The sequence below is a fragment of the Anomalospiza imberbis genome, chromosome 5 (genome assembly GCF_031753505.1).
Source record: "Anomalospiza imberbis isolate Cuckoo-Finch-1a 21T00152 chromosome 5, ASM3175350v1, whole genome shotgun sequence".
NCBI lineage: Eukaryota > Metazoa > Chordata > Aves > Passeriformes > Viduidae > Anomalospiza > Anomalospiza imberbis.
The window spans coordinates 38,575,849-38,590,959 of NC_089685.1; the positions used below are offsets into that span (position 1 = coordinate 38,575,849).

Consider the following 15,111-nt stretch of genomic DNA (forward strand, 5'->3'; position numbering starts at 1 on the left):
CGTGGATATAGATAACCATAGCACTGCCAGGCTCTTCAAAGTGGAGGCAATATATCCTTTTTAACCTAATTAAGAATGTAGAGAAAATGTGATATTTAGTTCTTGCTGCAAGTATACGGGAATTTTGTGTCTGTTTTTTTTACTGCCAAACTTCTTGTATGTTCGTGTATCTAAGCCTGTTGCCATGACTTCCAGTCATGCATCTTGTTCATTAATTCTTCCGTGCTCATGCTGTGAGGAGAGCTGGGCATCTTGTGTGTGTGTGTTGTAGGGCTTTTCTGGAATAAGGGAAAAGGAGGGAGATAATAGCACTAACTGACCTTTGTGAAACATGATGAAAGACTTAAATTGCTTCAAAGGAATGTATTTTTTTTAAGTATTCAATGCCTTACACTTGTCATTGTTTGTATATTTGTTATGAAATTATCAGTGATTGCACTTAAAATAACCCAAGCCAACACCTTGGCATGTGTTTTTTTCAATATTTTAATTTAAATGTAGTATAAAATGCAACCTGAAATAAAAAAAAGAAAGATATTACTTTTCTTTATGACTCGTACTTGGAAATCATCTGTAATTGCAGTAATGAACATATTGAAAAATTACTAAAATTTTCAAAGCTGTCTTATGTGTTTGTATTGACATTTTTTTTATTGCTGGTCTCCTAATGTTTTTATGCAGTAGGTGAATATACAGAAGACATTGCTGAATTTGCAAATAGCTGGGCTGTGCAAGCCTCAGATGATATAGCTTGTGTCCCTACTCCCTCAGATTTTTCCAGTCCTTGCTCAGCCAATGCAGAATCCACTGAGGTAAATAAATTATATTTGATGTATGTACATTGATACATGCATAGGTATACATGTATAGTCTTAATCTTCCCTGCCTACTGATGTTACAAGACTCTAACAATATACTCAATGTTGAGGCTTCGGGAAAGATTCGGATCAGGGCTGTTGCTAGGGAGTGCCTGAAGTTCTTCATATGTTTAGCTTAAAAGTACAAAGGCTCAGACTGGATGTGCCAAGTGTCACCAGTCTGCTGGCAGAGCTCTTCATTACAGCATTAAACTTGGGTTCAGTTTCCAGTTCTGGCATCTTGCACCTCATTATTTTAGTGATTGTGAAATACTGCAGAAATAGTTACAGGTCAGCTACTGTATTGACACAAAATGCTTTTCTTTGTCATTTCACACTTTTTCATCCCAGGTGGTTTAGGACCAGCATGTAGTCAAGCAGGCCTAGGCACAGAGGAAAAATTTTAGGAAGAATAATGAAGGAGATATAATAGTAAATTGAGAGAGCACCATGCTCAAATTTTAATGGGGATATAAAGGACCTTAGACTAGGGAAACAAAGCTAAAGAGAAAGATGCCTGTTCAGAAAGTATTGGCTAACTTCCATTTACTGATTCTCATTAATGCACAGGACATATTCTTCAAGTGCCAAATATTCCTACAGTTTCCTTTTCTCAGCTGTCATGAAAGTATAGATCCGTATTCTTATATTTCAAGCTGTATGAATGATCTTTGCAGGTAAGTACTGGAATTCTTGTGTGTTTAATCTTGACACATGAAATGAATGCTCAGTCTTTTGTGTGGGATCAGAATGAAAGAACATTGAGGGAAGTTGGGAAGAACCAAGTTCAAAATGAAAGAGACGGGGTTTCACAGGGGGTGATTTGTGTGGGAACAAAGGGCACAGAATCAGCCTGACAAGGGATATTTTGATTGCTAAGGGCTTACACAGATTCAAGGAAACACTAGACAAGTAAGTGTAAGGTAAATTCATGGAGAATCACTCATGACAAAAGATGAGTTGCTAATCACAAAAAAAACACGAAACTTTTATCTGGAGGCCCAGAAACAGAACAATGTGAAGATGATACTAGGAAGAAATCTCAGCTACTGGAGAGCTGGGCCATTTGTCAGACACAGTTGGACTGGTTTTTTATGAGTAACCACCATCATTCAAATTAGTAGAATTTTTACAAAATGGTGCCATTTACTTAAATTCAGAGCTGCCAAAAGAAATTCAACTAATTTGCTTTGATGGGAGTCACACCCCCTCAGCTGCTGGCATTGTAGGCAACCTGGTATCCTGATTAATTCTAGTCATGGAGTTAAAATTGTACTCCAGTAATTGAAGAGATAATTGGGCAATGTACCACTTTATTTTTAGTAAGGTTTTCAAATGAAGAAGTAATTGTCAGAAATAGGATTTTTTCCAGAGTATATAATTCTCAGAGTATCACCAGTTTAATCAAAAGCACACAGAAAGGATCTCAAGACTAAACATAAGGATCACTCAGTATAATCCATTACAACTTGTTAGTTCCATTTCTGATGAATGTTTAGTTTTCTGATTTACCACAGAGTCAAGGTAGAAGAATTTGTGTTTGTAGGCAAACACTGGTGTTGCTCAGAAAAGAGACGAGTTGCCTGTGTATGGTCTCTGTGTAACTCAGGAATTTACTATGACTTTTGAAGAATAATGAAAGACATTTTTTTCAAGTAGGATATTGAATCAGTGCTGTGGTGTTAAGGAGGGTTGGATTTTTTGTGAACAATCTGATGTGTGTTGATGTGAATTTTGTGAATGTTAAAAACCTTGAAGTTAGATCTCAGAAATTCATTAATTTAGGCTTATTTTGTTTATAAAAGAGACCTCTCTTCTTGTGGCTTAGTGTCAGTTTATGAAGGTTTTTTGTGCAGCCATAGAATAGTCCAAGTATTCTTTCTATTAAGACCCATTTAATCGGATTAGATAAGGGGACTTGGAGAGACTCTGATCACTGTAACAAAGAGTGTAGTGGTGTTTGATTTGATAAGAGATGTGTTGAAAGCAGAATACAAACACAATACAACGTATTCTTAAGACAATTAATTTTGGAAGCATGATCCTCTGTGCTAAGAGGCGAACTCAGTTGATCTGTCATAAACATGCTTATAATAGAACTGTTATGTTACGACTAGTTTATTTTGGCATCAAATCTTCCACAGCAAATGTGAGTTGTTCGACTTTCACAGTAACAAAAGTTTGGTGGTATTTCACCATATGTGGCTTACATCTGAATAAAACTTGACCTTGCCTAAATATTGATGGATGTCTTTTTACTTGATTCTGGTAAAAATGCACTGTACCACTTCTGCTGTATAGACTAAGGCAGAAATCTTGTCTTTGTCCAAGGCTGTGCTGTAAATCAGTGGATAATACTTCTGACTCTGAGAACTTCAGCACAAGGTCAGGAGTCCACTAATAGGGTTCTGAGATGGGGATCTTGAGACTGTTGAGTTGTCCATTGTCTTCAAGAAAAGGTCCTGTTTCTCTTTCACTTCAAGCAGGTCTTTTAAAAAATAATAGATAAGTGGTTTTGTTCATTGTTGAAACATTAAAATCAAATTATAAACCCACAATAGTATATTCAGTATAGCTCATTCCTTTTTATATTTTCCCTGTATGCCTTTATGACCGAGTGGTGTCAGCTATGCGTGAAATATCCTGTGCTGTGTCACATGGCAGAAATTTTTAGATGGGATTTGTATTCCTTGATTATTCTCTTATTTTATCATTTCAGAGTGGATGATGATGAAACATACTGCAGGGCAGTGACAGAGTATGCTAGAGCATGTTCTCACGCTGGGTCCCCGGTGCGGGACTGGAGGGATGACTTTCCTGCCTGTAGTAAGACTCTTCAATAAAGCATACTACATGACCTTTGAGATATCCCATGTATTCAGTTCAAATATTCCATCTTGAAAACATTTTCCCTTGTAGAACTCAAACCTGATACTCAAGCTGATTAGCCAGTTTCACTCTTGCTGGCAAACAATGAAGTCAAAGACTTGCTCGAGGAATAATTTAATTCCATTGTGCTATGATTTAGATCCATACAAAATTCATGTTTCTGTGGATTTCTTGAAACATTATATGTGCTAATCATATTCTAGGACAAAGAGCAAGCATCTGTGGAGATTTGTTGTTGCTCTTTGTCCCAGAAGACCTCTCAGCCTCTACTGGCCCTAGAACAGAATTAACGTACTTAATCCAGCTCCTTCTTGTTGTCACTACCACCCATCAATTGCAGCTCATTCTCATGCACAGGGCTTAGAACTGGCTGAGATATGAGCACATTCACAGAATGTCACAGATGATATAACTTATGAGAGAGATGATATAAGGATTTGCTAAAGAAAGACTTAAACATTGACAAGAGCTTCACCATAGTTCATCAGTTAAGACTCTTCCAAAACATCCATTTTATTTGATCTGATTACCTATCTATACTAGAAGAGCTGGACAATGTTTATTTGACAAAAATGGATTTTCTAGCATGGAAAAAGAAATTGCACTAATGTTCAGTATACTATGGGGTTTTATTTTAGCTGAGAAGTGTGAAGACACCTTTGTTCACCGTGACTGTATCAGTTGTTGTCCACCAACTTGCACATTTGAAAAGGATTGTCTTGGCAGCAATCTGCACTGTTTAGATGGCTGTTACTGTCCAGATGGTAAATATTGACAATGTTATTTCAAAAAATATGTGTAAAACTAATATCCAACATCTGTAATGATGTCTAAATATACTGTGGTTAAAGTTAATGCCTGAAAATTATGAATATTATAAATTCTGCCCTAGATGTTGTTATTGTCACTGTGATTCTGCCCTTTATTGTGTGATAACATTTATCTAGAATATGAAGGTTTCTCAGCATGCAATCAGTTAAAATCTGGAGCTGTTACTAGTGCTTCCTACAATAAGGTATTGCACAGATTTAGCCTACTTTATTTGAATTATTTAAAAATCTATAGAAATTTTGCTTAAACAGAATGGGTCATGCTCTGTACAAGAAACCAAAGTTTCTGAAACCTGTATGGGACAAAAATTATTGACTGGACTATGAACCATCCTAGTTCTAGACAGACTAAAGATAGTGGGATTTCAGAATCTTTTCATTTTTGAGTCTGTACAGTTTTACATGCTTAAGGCAAACATTTTTCATAAGGCAACGATTCAGAGTGACAACTTCTTATTAGGGAGCTGAGCTCTGGGCTCTCTGCACTCGCTGGGCAAATGTTTTTGCTGGTCCTTGTTTAAGACTGATAACATCACCTCCTGGGAGATTGGAATGTTTGAGTCAGATGGGGAAAGAGCAGTGATCTGGGGTTTGTTAATTTGTTTTATATCTCATTAATTAACTTGTTTCCCAACAGGTCTCATTATGGAAAATGGAACTTGTATCTCTTTGTCGAATTGTCCTTGTGTTTATCATGGAACTGCTTTCCCTGTAGGCTCAAAAATTGAACAAGAATGCAGCAAATGGTATGTGAAAGCCTGTGTGTTTCGTCTCTCTAGGACTACTGTCCATAGTTAGTTTAACTTAGTCACACTTAATTTTTAAATAATAGTTACTGATTATGTTTTACAGTCTGAGGCCTGTGTATCATTAAAATATACAGGGTATTCTGTTTGAATTCAAGACATAATAATTAACTCAAATCTACTTATTTTGTTAACGATCGGAACATTATTACTCTGTTTTGTGATTTTCCTTTTTAGTATTTGTGTTGGTGGCATTTGGAACTGCACTGATCATGATTGTCCAGGTATTTGTATTTCATTACTCTTTTCTCACTTTATAACAAAAATGATAAACTTTTCTAAAGACATCAGAACCATATATGATCCAAGGCTTTTGGCTGCTGGTTTAGAAAGAAAGATTAAGCAGGTGGATATTGACAGTAGCTGTGGGCCAGCTGGAATGAAGCTGTTATTTGCCTCATCATACTCATCCTGCATTTTCTCACATGCTTCCCCCACCTCTGTGTGTTGTTTTCAATCTCTTATTTATGCTTAGTGTTATTTGCTACAGATGGTGTATTTTTACTGCCTGTGTAGTACCTAGGCCAGGTATAAGGATCTTCTCACTTTCAGGTGCAACTTTATTGTAAGTGATAAGAAAACCATCATTCTGATCCTGTGGGCTGTATTTTCTCTCTTGTAATAGCAGTTCATGTTTGAATAATCATCCTTATCTTTAAAGATAGCATGTCTCTGTAATGAGTTACCCAGAGGAACATGCAGCAGGCAGGTGGTAAAACTCCCTTAGTTTTGTAGCTCAAACAAAGTTATACTATAAACTTGTGAAAGATTTTTTTTTTTACAAATTAAGGAGCCCTCTTTGAATGAGGTAATAAGGCTTAACAGTTGCTAAACTAGGCTTGAGAGTATGGATCTGTAATCTCAATTTCTATTGAGAAGCACTCTCTATGTCTTGTGTGTGCTGTATGTGCACGTGGGGGGTTCATTACGACTACTTTGGCCTGGCCCTAGGGACAGAGTTGCTGTTAGTACTGGGAGCAGGTGAGATGTTCTCCAACAAAGCACCTCCTGCAGCCAAAATGGATCTAGTTTGTGTGCTCTGATGCTATCCCATAGTGTGAATGAAAGTGCGGTAAGTGGGGATAAGCTGGAAACTTGCTTCATTCCTGATTTGAACTGGAAAAAAACCCAAAAATGTGTGCCCTGATGACACCTGCATCCCCTTCATACCTGTGGTGACAAGCAGTTCCATAATACCTAGAAGGATGGAGAAAGAGGCTTGTCCTCTTTCATACTGAGTCTTGGGGAAAATTGACAATTAGATTCTAGGATACTTCTGAATTGTTGTAAAGAGAAAAGTCCTTTGTATTTTAGTCATAGGCATCTCACCTAGTTAGAACCAAAAGATGCTGCACATGGATGTGTTCATTATGAGATGAGATGTATTGGAAATAGATGTTTCTAGCATAATTTGTTTCTAAATGCCTTTATTGCTAGCTAAATTAAAGTTAGCCTGGCTTTTATACTTAGAAATCAGGAGAAAGTTTCTTTTTTTTCCCTCTCTTACATGATTTGCATAATAATGATACATTGTTATGTAAGTGAACATTCTTTATACTCTCTCTCAAGCTGAGTGCTCCATCACAGGCAGCTCTCATTTCACGACATTTGATGGACGTCATTTTACCTTTCTTGGGATTTGCCAGTACATTTTGGTAAAAGGCATTGGAAAAAACAAATTCACAATCACTTTACAAAAAGCACCTTGTGGACAGGTAAGCCAAATTTTTTTTAAATGTTGAAATAATCAGGTCCATCCATATTTCAGGCAATCTTCTATAAGTTCTACTGTAAACTACTTGGTAATGTTAAATAGAAAATATAAAATGAAACCATCTTACAGCTTTTTTTTGTAATTATTTGTGTTGCTACATGTTATACTGCCCTTTGTAAAAGCTATTGCAACTTTAGAGGGATCAAGTCTAAAGAGTTACTCATTTATGCACATTAAAGTGGTGTAAACACCTTTAGTTAAGGTACCAACAGATGTCAGGCTTTGGAAAAGCTGCGTTTGGCAGAACTGTAGGTTTAATACATCACTATTTAGGCAAGATTTTTTTTTTGTAGCTTTAATTTGATATAACATATTTAATTTGTTGAAACAATGCCTTTTACAAAACCATCTATGAGACTGTCTGAAAATATTTTGGCAGACATTCAACAACAGGCTTTAGGAATAAAGGTGCTTATAAAGAGTGCTTACCTGTGAGAGTGGATTTAATGATGCTGTTAGGCTCTCAGGAGAAGGAGCCTTGAGACTCTGACTCACAGCTGACCATGTGCTGAGGACAGGGATGTCTGAACACCTCAGCAAGGAGCAATGCCCTATTCTGGGACTGTCTCTCATGTCTGCCTTTCAAAACCTTGATATGAGCTGGTCCCTCTCTGCCTTTCTTGTAAGCACATCCTTCTCCTGCACAGGTGTTGAGACAGCTGTTTCTGCATTTGAGGTGGTCTCAAACATGAAACATTTGGTTAGGTAGCCACTGAAAAATAAGGTTGCCACTGGTAATAACCCTTTGTAGAACACTAGGCACCTTGAAAAATTTCTGGATGAAAACAGAGGGGTCCCTGGGGAGCATAAGATGCTTGGTTTCAGCTAATTCTGTGTTGGCTTTTGTCCTGTATTTAGGTTCATAAATTCTGCCTGGACTGCACACTAAAATGATGCATGTGACATGCTTTATAGGTCACATTTTTTCAATAGTCAGATATTTATAAATTATTGTAATATCATACTAGACAATTTATGTCCTTTTTGTCTGTAATCAGAGATATCACTATATTTTATGTGTGCCAAAGTTTCTTTTTCCTGCATTGCTGCATTTGTGCTCTGATTGCAGCAGCTTGATTTAGATCAGGTCAGACTCTTGCTTTACCAATGGCTAACCCATCAATGAGCAGTACCCAAGGTGGCCATGCAAATATGAAATTTTCAACCCAGTATCAGTGCCTGGGGACCTCTGTTCACTTGCTATAGTAGTGCCGTAACAGCTAAAATGCATTCTCCTAGCATATGAAGATTATGCATAAGCAATGTTTTATGATGTTGTACATACAATTTTGAGCGCCTTGTTTAATGCTTTGAGTGATAATATACAATTGATTTACTTGTTGACAGTTCTGATATTTCCTTTCTATATGCTTTATCCTACCCCCCCCCCTTTGTTTGGTTCTGTTTTCCATGGTAATATTAATGTCATTACCTCTTTCTGATGGTGAAACTTGTTCCTACTTAGAACTTTGACCACGCCTGCATTGAGTCTATAACACTGGTTCTTGAAGATGATGTGAGGAAACAAGTAACTCTCACAAGATATGGTCAAATCCAAACTGTCCCTAACCAAGTTTTTAACCTCAATGGTAAGAAGTACATAAAGAAGAATATTACCAGAGTTCACATGCTGTCTCTTATATGCTCCAAAACTTTTTAATAATATCAATCTATGAAAAAGGAATTTCCTTAAACATAGCTTATAAAAGCGTACAATCACTTACTTCTTAGAACATTAGTAACAATTATAGAAATTTACTTTTATCGTCTGTAAAATAGTTCTTCATTATGGCTTCATTTCTTTGCATTTCTTATCTTACAGAGTACCTAGAAATTCCACTCATTTTGTTTGTATTTAGGGGGAGAGAGGTAAAAAAAAGAAAGGAAGTGAAGGGACCTTGATGCTAAGGTCTAGCTTGTTTAAAGCTTTTTAGACTAAATAGAATGGAATAGAATCCATGTGCTCCATAGGATTTATATTGATTTCACTGCTGACTTATGTTGTGATTTCAGACAGGTTACTTCATGGTTTTGGGAAGGATAGTAAAATAAACCAGTCTTAAGAGAATGTTATAAAATTAGGCACTGAAGGTAGACATGATATTGCTAAATTTTGAAATTTACAGTGAGCAGTTACTGGAATATTACTCTCTTTCTAAAAGAGTAAAGTGAGAGTAAAGTTCTTACCCAGCCTTCAGCAAAACAGATTTTTGGGAGTCCTGTGCTGGTGATTGCAGTTAGGTCTTTTCTTCATTGAATTTGTCCAGTCACAGTACTGCTTTTGGCATTCAGTTTCCTATGGCAATGAACTTCATAGCTCAGTTATGCTCTATGTTGACAGTTCTGCTTCATAATTTGATGGATAACTTAATTTTATTTCTTTTGAATTAGTCCCTACTCACTTTCTTGTCTCTTTCCACAGTCTGCAACAAATATAATCTATGAAAAGTATTTTGGTGTCACATTCTTGATAATTGTGTGTATCTAGTAAGTCTGATCCCCTACGGACATCTTTAAGGATTTTATCCTCCTCTCTTGGTTTATGCACCTGAGTCTGTGTGTGTGTGCATGTGTAGAGGCTGCTTATGAAGGTAGATCTACTTTAAGCCTTCAGCTGCAAGTAGACCAACAATGTGTAGCAAATGAATGCTGACTGTGACTGTGAAATTTCCATTTCCTCACATAATGGATTTTCTGGGAAGGAAAGCTGGGAATTTGATAGGGGCTCAGTTCACATACAGTCCAAGGAAGGAGCTATACTGATGTCACATCAATAGTGGTAAGAGAGAACCTGCTATCTAAAGATTCAATACACTGTACAGACATCTGTTAATTACTCTTGTAATATCACTGGGGACTAAGAAACAAGGAGTTTCTTGTCTTGCCTTCTCATTGCCAGAGGCTTGCAGTTGCATTGCTTTCTTCTAAAAAAAAATAAAGAAAGGTGCAAGCAATGGTTTCTAGACAACTCGCAGGTACAGAAAGGTGTGAGTTGTTTAAACATCAACAGTAGCTGGAATTCCTGATTCATGTTGTTATTGAAAATAAGCTCAGATGGAGAATAGGTGAGGATATTTGGCTGATGGTGAGGTTGTGCATAGTTTTTCATTTTATGTCTAAGTTTTCAAAATTTTTTTTTTTGTTTAACGGGCAAACCAGTACGACCAGGAAGTTGGGTTTCAGTGACTTTGTTTTTCTTTTTCTTTTGCTGTGTTCAGGGGCTATTGAAATTCAGAATATATCTTCTTTCTTTGTTCAACTGAAAACTAGTTTTGGTTTGAAGATACTGTTTGCTAAAGATGGAGAGAGGATCTATGTTCAAGTTGATGTCAGATGGAAGAGAAGAACATTAGGACTGTGTGGAACTTACAATGGAAATTTAAGAGATGATTTTCTGTAAGTTTTATGATGTGCATTTATATTGTGCTTAATAACAAGTGAAAACTTAGTTGAACATGACCATCTGATTATTTAATTTCATTAACATGCTCCAACTTTATTAAACTAAACAGTATAAAGTGTCTTAATTAAAATGGCAGTCACTTTTATAAATATGAAAGTCAAAAATTTAGGCGTTCTAAGATATTTTGCTAAGTAATTATAAGAAGATACCGTATTATTTTTAGAAGTTAATGGATGATGATATTATTTGGATGCACTTTTCCCTTTCCTGTTGCTCCCTTATCTTCAGAGCAAATATATGAGCAATGAGAAAAAGAGTGGATGATAATACTTATATCAGCCTCACATGGTTGACACTTACTACTGGTTGATTTTCCTCCCTACGTGAAGTTTTAATGCAAAAAAAAGTAATTCTGAACCACAGGAATATTTCAATTAGAAGGGCACACTATCCTTACTTTTTAACCTTATTTCCTCCAAAGTTCCTCAAGCTATAATGTCACAAATCTTGTCTGCATAACAAACTTGGAGTGTGGGAACATTTTAACATGAACAAAATATTGAGGAAAAAGTTCCACATGCCCTCTCTTCTTTTATGCCTCAGAGACAGAAATTCTTTTTGGCATGTAGACTGTTCAATGTTCAATACATCTAAGCCTTTTCAATGAACTTGCATCCTCATCCATGTACACCCTTATGTCAGCAGGATGCTGCTCAGTGTTGATATTTTCCTTTTCAGATCTCCAGCAGGGATGATAGAAGGGACCCCACAACTTCATGCCAATGCATGGAAGGTTTCTTCAGCTTGCTCCATGCCTGTCAATATCCCTGTGGTTGATCCCTGCAACGTGAATCAGCAAAATGGTATGTTTTCACATGGGAGTCTGCACTTAGCTGTATCTTAATATTATGGGACAGTTTTTTTCTTTTCTCTGTGAAAAAGTTGCACATACAGGTATTTCAGCTTCAGGTTTAGATGTACACTTTCTTTTCCTTTTAAACTTTTTTTTTTGGCATAGGCAAAGAACATTTTTCCATACATTTAGTATGTAAAATGAAGTAAGTACTTGATAAATAAAAGCTAGTTGGTCATTTAGTGCTGGGTGTACTGGCTATGAGCACAAAATTCTGCTGTCTACTATACATGGAGATTTTTAGCTATGGTCTTGTAAATTATGCTGGTTGAGAGGAAAGACTGATACATGTTTGTTAAAGAAAGTACAGGAGACAGTGTTGAGATCAAAAGTCCTGTCTCTGGCTTCTCCATGCCTATTGCATTAAAAGTTCTTTATCCTCCATCTATGTTCTCTGACAAAAACTGATGCAGACAATCTGAGAGCCTTGAATTTGTTCAAATTCCTGGGCAAAGATTTAGTTTTGGCTGGTTGGCGTGCCTATGGTTTGTGTTGAACTTTCACTGTCTCTTTTTTACATTGCTGTTCTTTTCAATTAATGAAAACAATGGGTAGACTGTAGTTGCCAATTCTGACAGAATGTAGTCTAATATTTTTAATATTTCAAACATCATATCTCACTAGAGATGTGGGATTTATTCATATTTAAAGCCTGTTGAAGCAAGGCTAGAATAACAGTAAATCTCTAACAATGTGGGGAATTCTAGGAGTTTTTATACCCTCCTTGTTGTCTGTCTTCTCAAGACAGCCAGATCTCTCAGCCAGATCAGCTCAGAGCCTTCATGCCTCACCCTCAGTTCTGTGCTAGCTCAGTGAAAGTGAAGTTTGGCATAAATGTGAGCTGCTTAGAGCAGGAGGGTGGACTGCATGACTTTCTGAGGGTCCTTTCCAGCCCGAATTTCGCTATGATGCTCTAATAATCACAGTGAAAAAGCAGTGGAGAGTGAAGTGATCCATACCACGCTACCAAGCACAGGCACCTTTTCCAGGTCTGAGATGATAGTGACCTGATTAATGAGAAAAAAAAAAAAAAAAGAAAAAGATTGTTTGTTTGGTTATTTATTTTGTCAGGTTTTCAACTGAGTTAAGTTCAGTCCTTGAATCTAGTTTACTGAGAGAGTCCAAAAAATGTGAAATTCTTCTGTCAATGTATGTATGTGGAAATGAACATGGAGGTTAAAGGAGATGTGCATTCTTTTAGCAGCAAAAGTGGCTTAAATATAATCCACATCACAGAGTTCCTTAGCTATTCCACCACTTGTGTTGGTAGTCTGCTTCAGTGGCCGGAGGAGGGTTTGTTGCTGCTAGAAGGTGTATGGCCAGTTTGGGATTTGCATGCCCTCAAGCTCTGCTTTATCATACTTCCCGAGACCACATGCCAGGAAGTACATGGCCATTGTTGATGTTAAAGCTAAATGAATGTCAAGTAGAAAAACCATATTCCAAAGTTTTTGGGGACACTTTAACTATTCTTTTGAAATATATTATTTTGACATTTAAATTTCCTGTGCTATAAGAGGGAGGCATAACTGTTTTAGTACAGTTATTTTTATCTTAAGTGGAGTTTGCTGTTGAGGGAGTTGCTTGTAATATCAATTTTAAAATATAGAATTTTACAGACAGATATGGTATGCAAGTGTTTATTGCACACCTGGCTATGTTTGATTTTCATATTCTGTGCTATTCATTTGATTAACTGTTATATTAAAATGGATCTGGCTAAAACAATGTCACCTTCTCTTAGCTGGGTATGCATCTCACTGTGATATCATCAACCAAGACGTGTTTGCTCCCTGCCATGCCTACATCAGTCCAGGGCTGTACTACCAGCTCTGCCGCTTCGATGCGTGCAAATGTGGAAGCAGCTGCCTGTGCAATGCTTTGGCGCACTATGCATATGTCTGTGGCAAGCACGGCATCATCATTGACTTCAGATCTCATGTTTCTTACTGTGGTGAGTAACATTTCCATAATGGAATATCTTTTAGAAATGTGTAAAACTACAAATTTCAATCACTCCACAAAATACAGGGGCTGGCTTCTTTTTCCTGGAAACTAGAATTTGCACCATGGCGTAATGGTGTTCTAGGGGAGAATGGTAACAGCCTTTAAATTTGGCAACTGAGTTGGAGTCCCTGAGCTACCTCACAGGGAGTTTTTGCCCTTTCTATTGGTCACAGAAAGAAATGGAATTCTTTCTTTGAAGGCCTAAGTCATATGGAAGCCCCTATCAGGATAAAGTAGTTAGGGAGTGGCTGGAGTAGAGCCATTCCCTAAGGAAAGGCAAGCTAGGCTGCCAGGGGCTCCCTGGGTGGGCAGGGTAGGGTGGGCAGTGATTGGACAAGTAGGATACCGTAATGATTTAAAACAAAGCATTTCACAGAATCTTGGAGTATCATGAGTTGGAAGGGACCCACAAGGGTTATTGAAGTCCAACTGCTGTATTTCTGGTTCTAAGCAATGCCTCAGCCTTAGCTAGACCATTCTTCACCTCTTGGAAGCCTGAATTAGTAGATGCCCAATTTGACATATAGAAAGAAAAGAAAGCTACTGTTTACAAAATAGATGATTCCAGTCAAAGAATTATTTTAACAAAAACCGACCTCAATCTAAATACTTTTAACTTAAGAAATTGGTAAAACAGCATATTTTTCTCATGCTTTTCAACTAAACCCAGTGCAACAAGAGACCACCTTGCTTTGATTTTTTTTGAACTTCCAAGATACACTACTTTGTTTTCCATTTTTCACATTTTAAGACTATGCTGTTCTTTCTCCCTCTCTTTCCTCCAGCTGTGATGTGTCACAGTGGTATGCTTTATCATCAGTGCTCTTCTTTCTGTAAACATTCCTGTGCTTCACTTTCTATGGTAAATATCTGTGCTGATGACTGTGCAGAAGGATGTAATTGTCCTGATGGGAAGTATTTTGAAGAGTCGGTCAACTTTTGTGTATCAATGTAAGTAATAAAAAAATAGAATATATGTATGGGCACATTTTCCTCTTTCCAGCAAGATTTAAAGTAGCTTTTCTGCTGTTTCCCTCAAGATGAAGACTGCCTAGAGAAGATAACACACAATATGTGAAGATTTAATATTCTGTCTTACTAATCAATACTGAGGCCTCATCTGTTTCTGTGTGTACATACATCTGCTTCATTTTAGAGCAGATATGTCAAACTGCTTTAGAGAAGGGTAGTAAAACTTTTTAATTTAATGGAATAGCATTTTCACTTGAAAAACTTGTTTTAACATTTGAAAAAAAAAGCGAGAAGGAATCTATTAAGCAATAATCCAAAAAGTAACGGATAGTATGGGAAGAGTGGCTAGAAGTGTCTTTTTTCTGTCTCAAATTGCAAACCTCTTCAGTTAATGGGAGGAAATGGTCAGTGAGAGAAAACAGTTTTTGTATGTTGCATACCCAAAATTTTACAGCTTACCACCATGGGTAGTTACAGAATTATTTCTGTTTATTGCAACATATGCTTTGAAAAGATCAGTAAATTTCATAATATAGGGATAAAGACAGTTTTAAACTATTCAAGAGTATGAACTAACTTCTTATTCACGTATTTTTACCTGGTTTCTAGGTAATTCTGTTGCTACTTCTAGCCTGTCTGGTTCTTATAACAGAATTAATG

The 15,111-nt window shown here is 36.9% G+C and overlaps 1 protein-coding gene across 1 annotated transcript in view; it reads left to right on the forward strand.

The window, feature by feature from the left end:
• The window catches only part of OTOGL (otogelin like), a 90,378-nt gene that overhangs the window by 13,199 nt on the left and 62,068 nt on the right, over positions 1–15,111 (forward strand). Inside the window, exons 10-21 of the mRNA XM_068191963.1 lie at positions 685–812; positions 1,428–1,534; positions 3,577–3,683; positions 4,385–4,510; positions 5,214–5,322; positions 5,560–5,606; positions 6,952–7,097; positions 8,622–8,745; positions 10,375–10,552; positions 11,298–11,422; positions 13,217–13,426; positions 14,265–14,430. Of these exons, the coding sequence (XP_068048064.1) occupies positions 685–812; positions 1,428–1,534; positions 3,577–3,683; positions 4,385–4,510; positions 5,214–5,322; positions 5,560–5,606; positions 6,952–7,097; positions 8,622–8,745; positions 10,375–10,552; positions 11,298–11,422; positions 13,217–13,426; positions 14,265–14,430 (1,573 nt within the window). The remainder of the gene's footprint in view (positions 1–684; positions 813–1,427; positions 1,535–3,576; positions 3,684–4,384; positions 4,511–5,213; positions 5,323–5,559; positions 5,607–6,951; positions 7,098–8,621; positions 8,746–10,374; positions 10,553–11,297; positions 11,423–13,216; positions 13,427–14,264; positions 14,431–15,111) is intronic.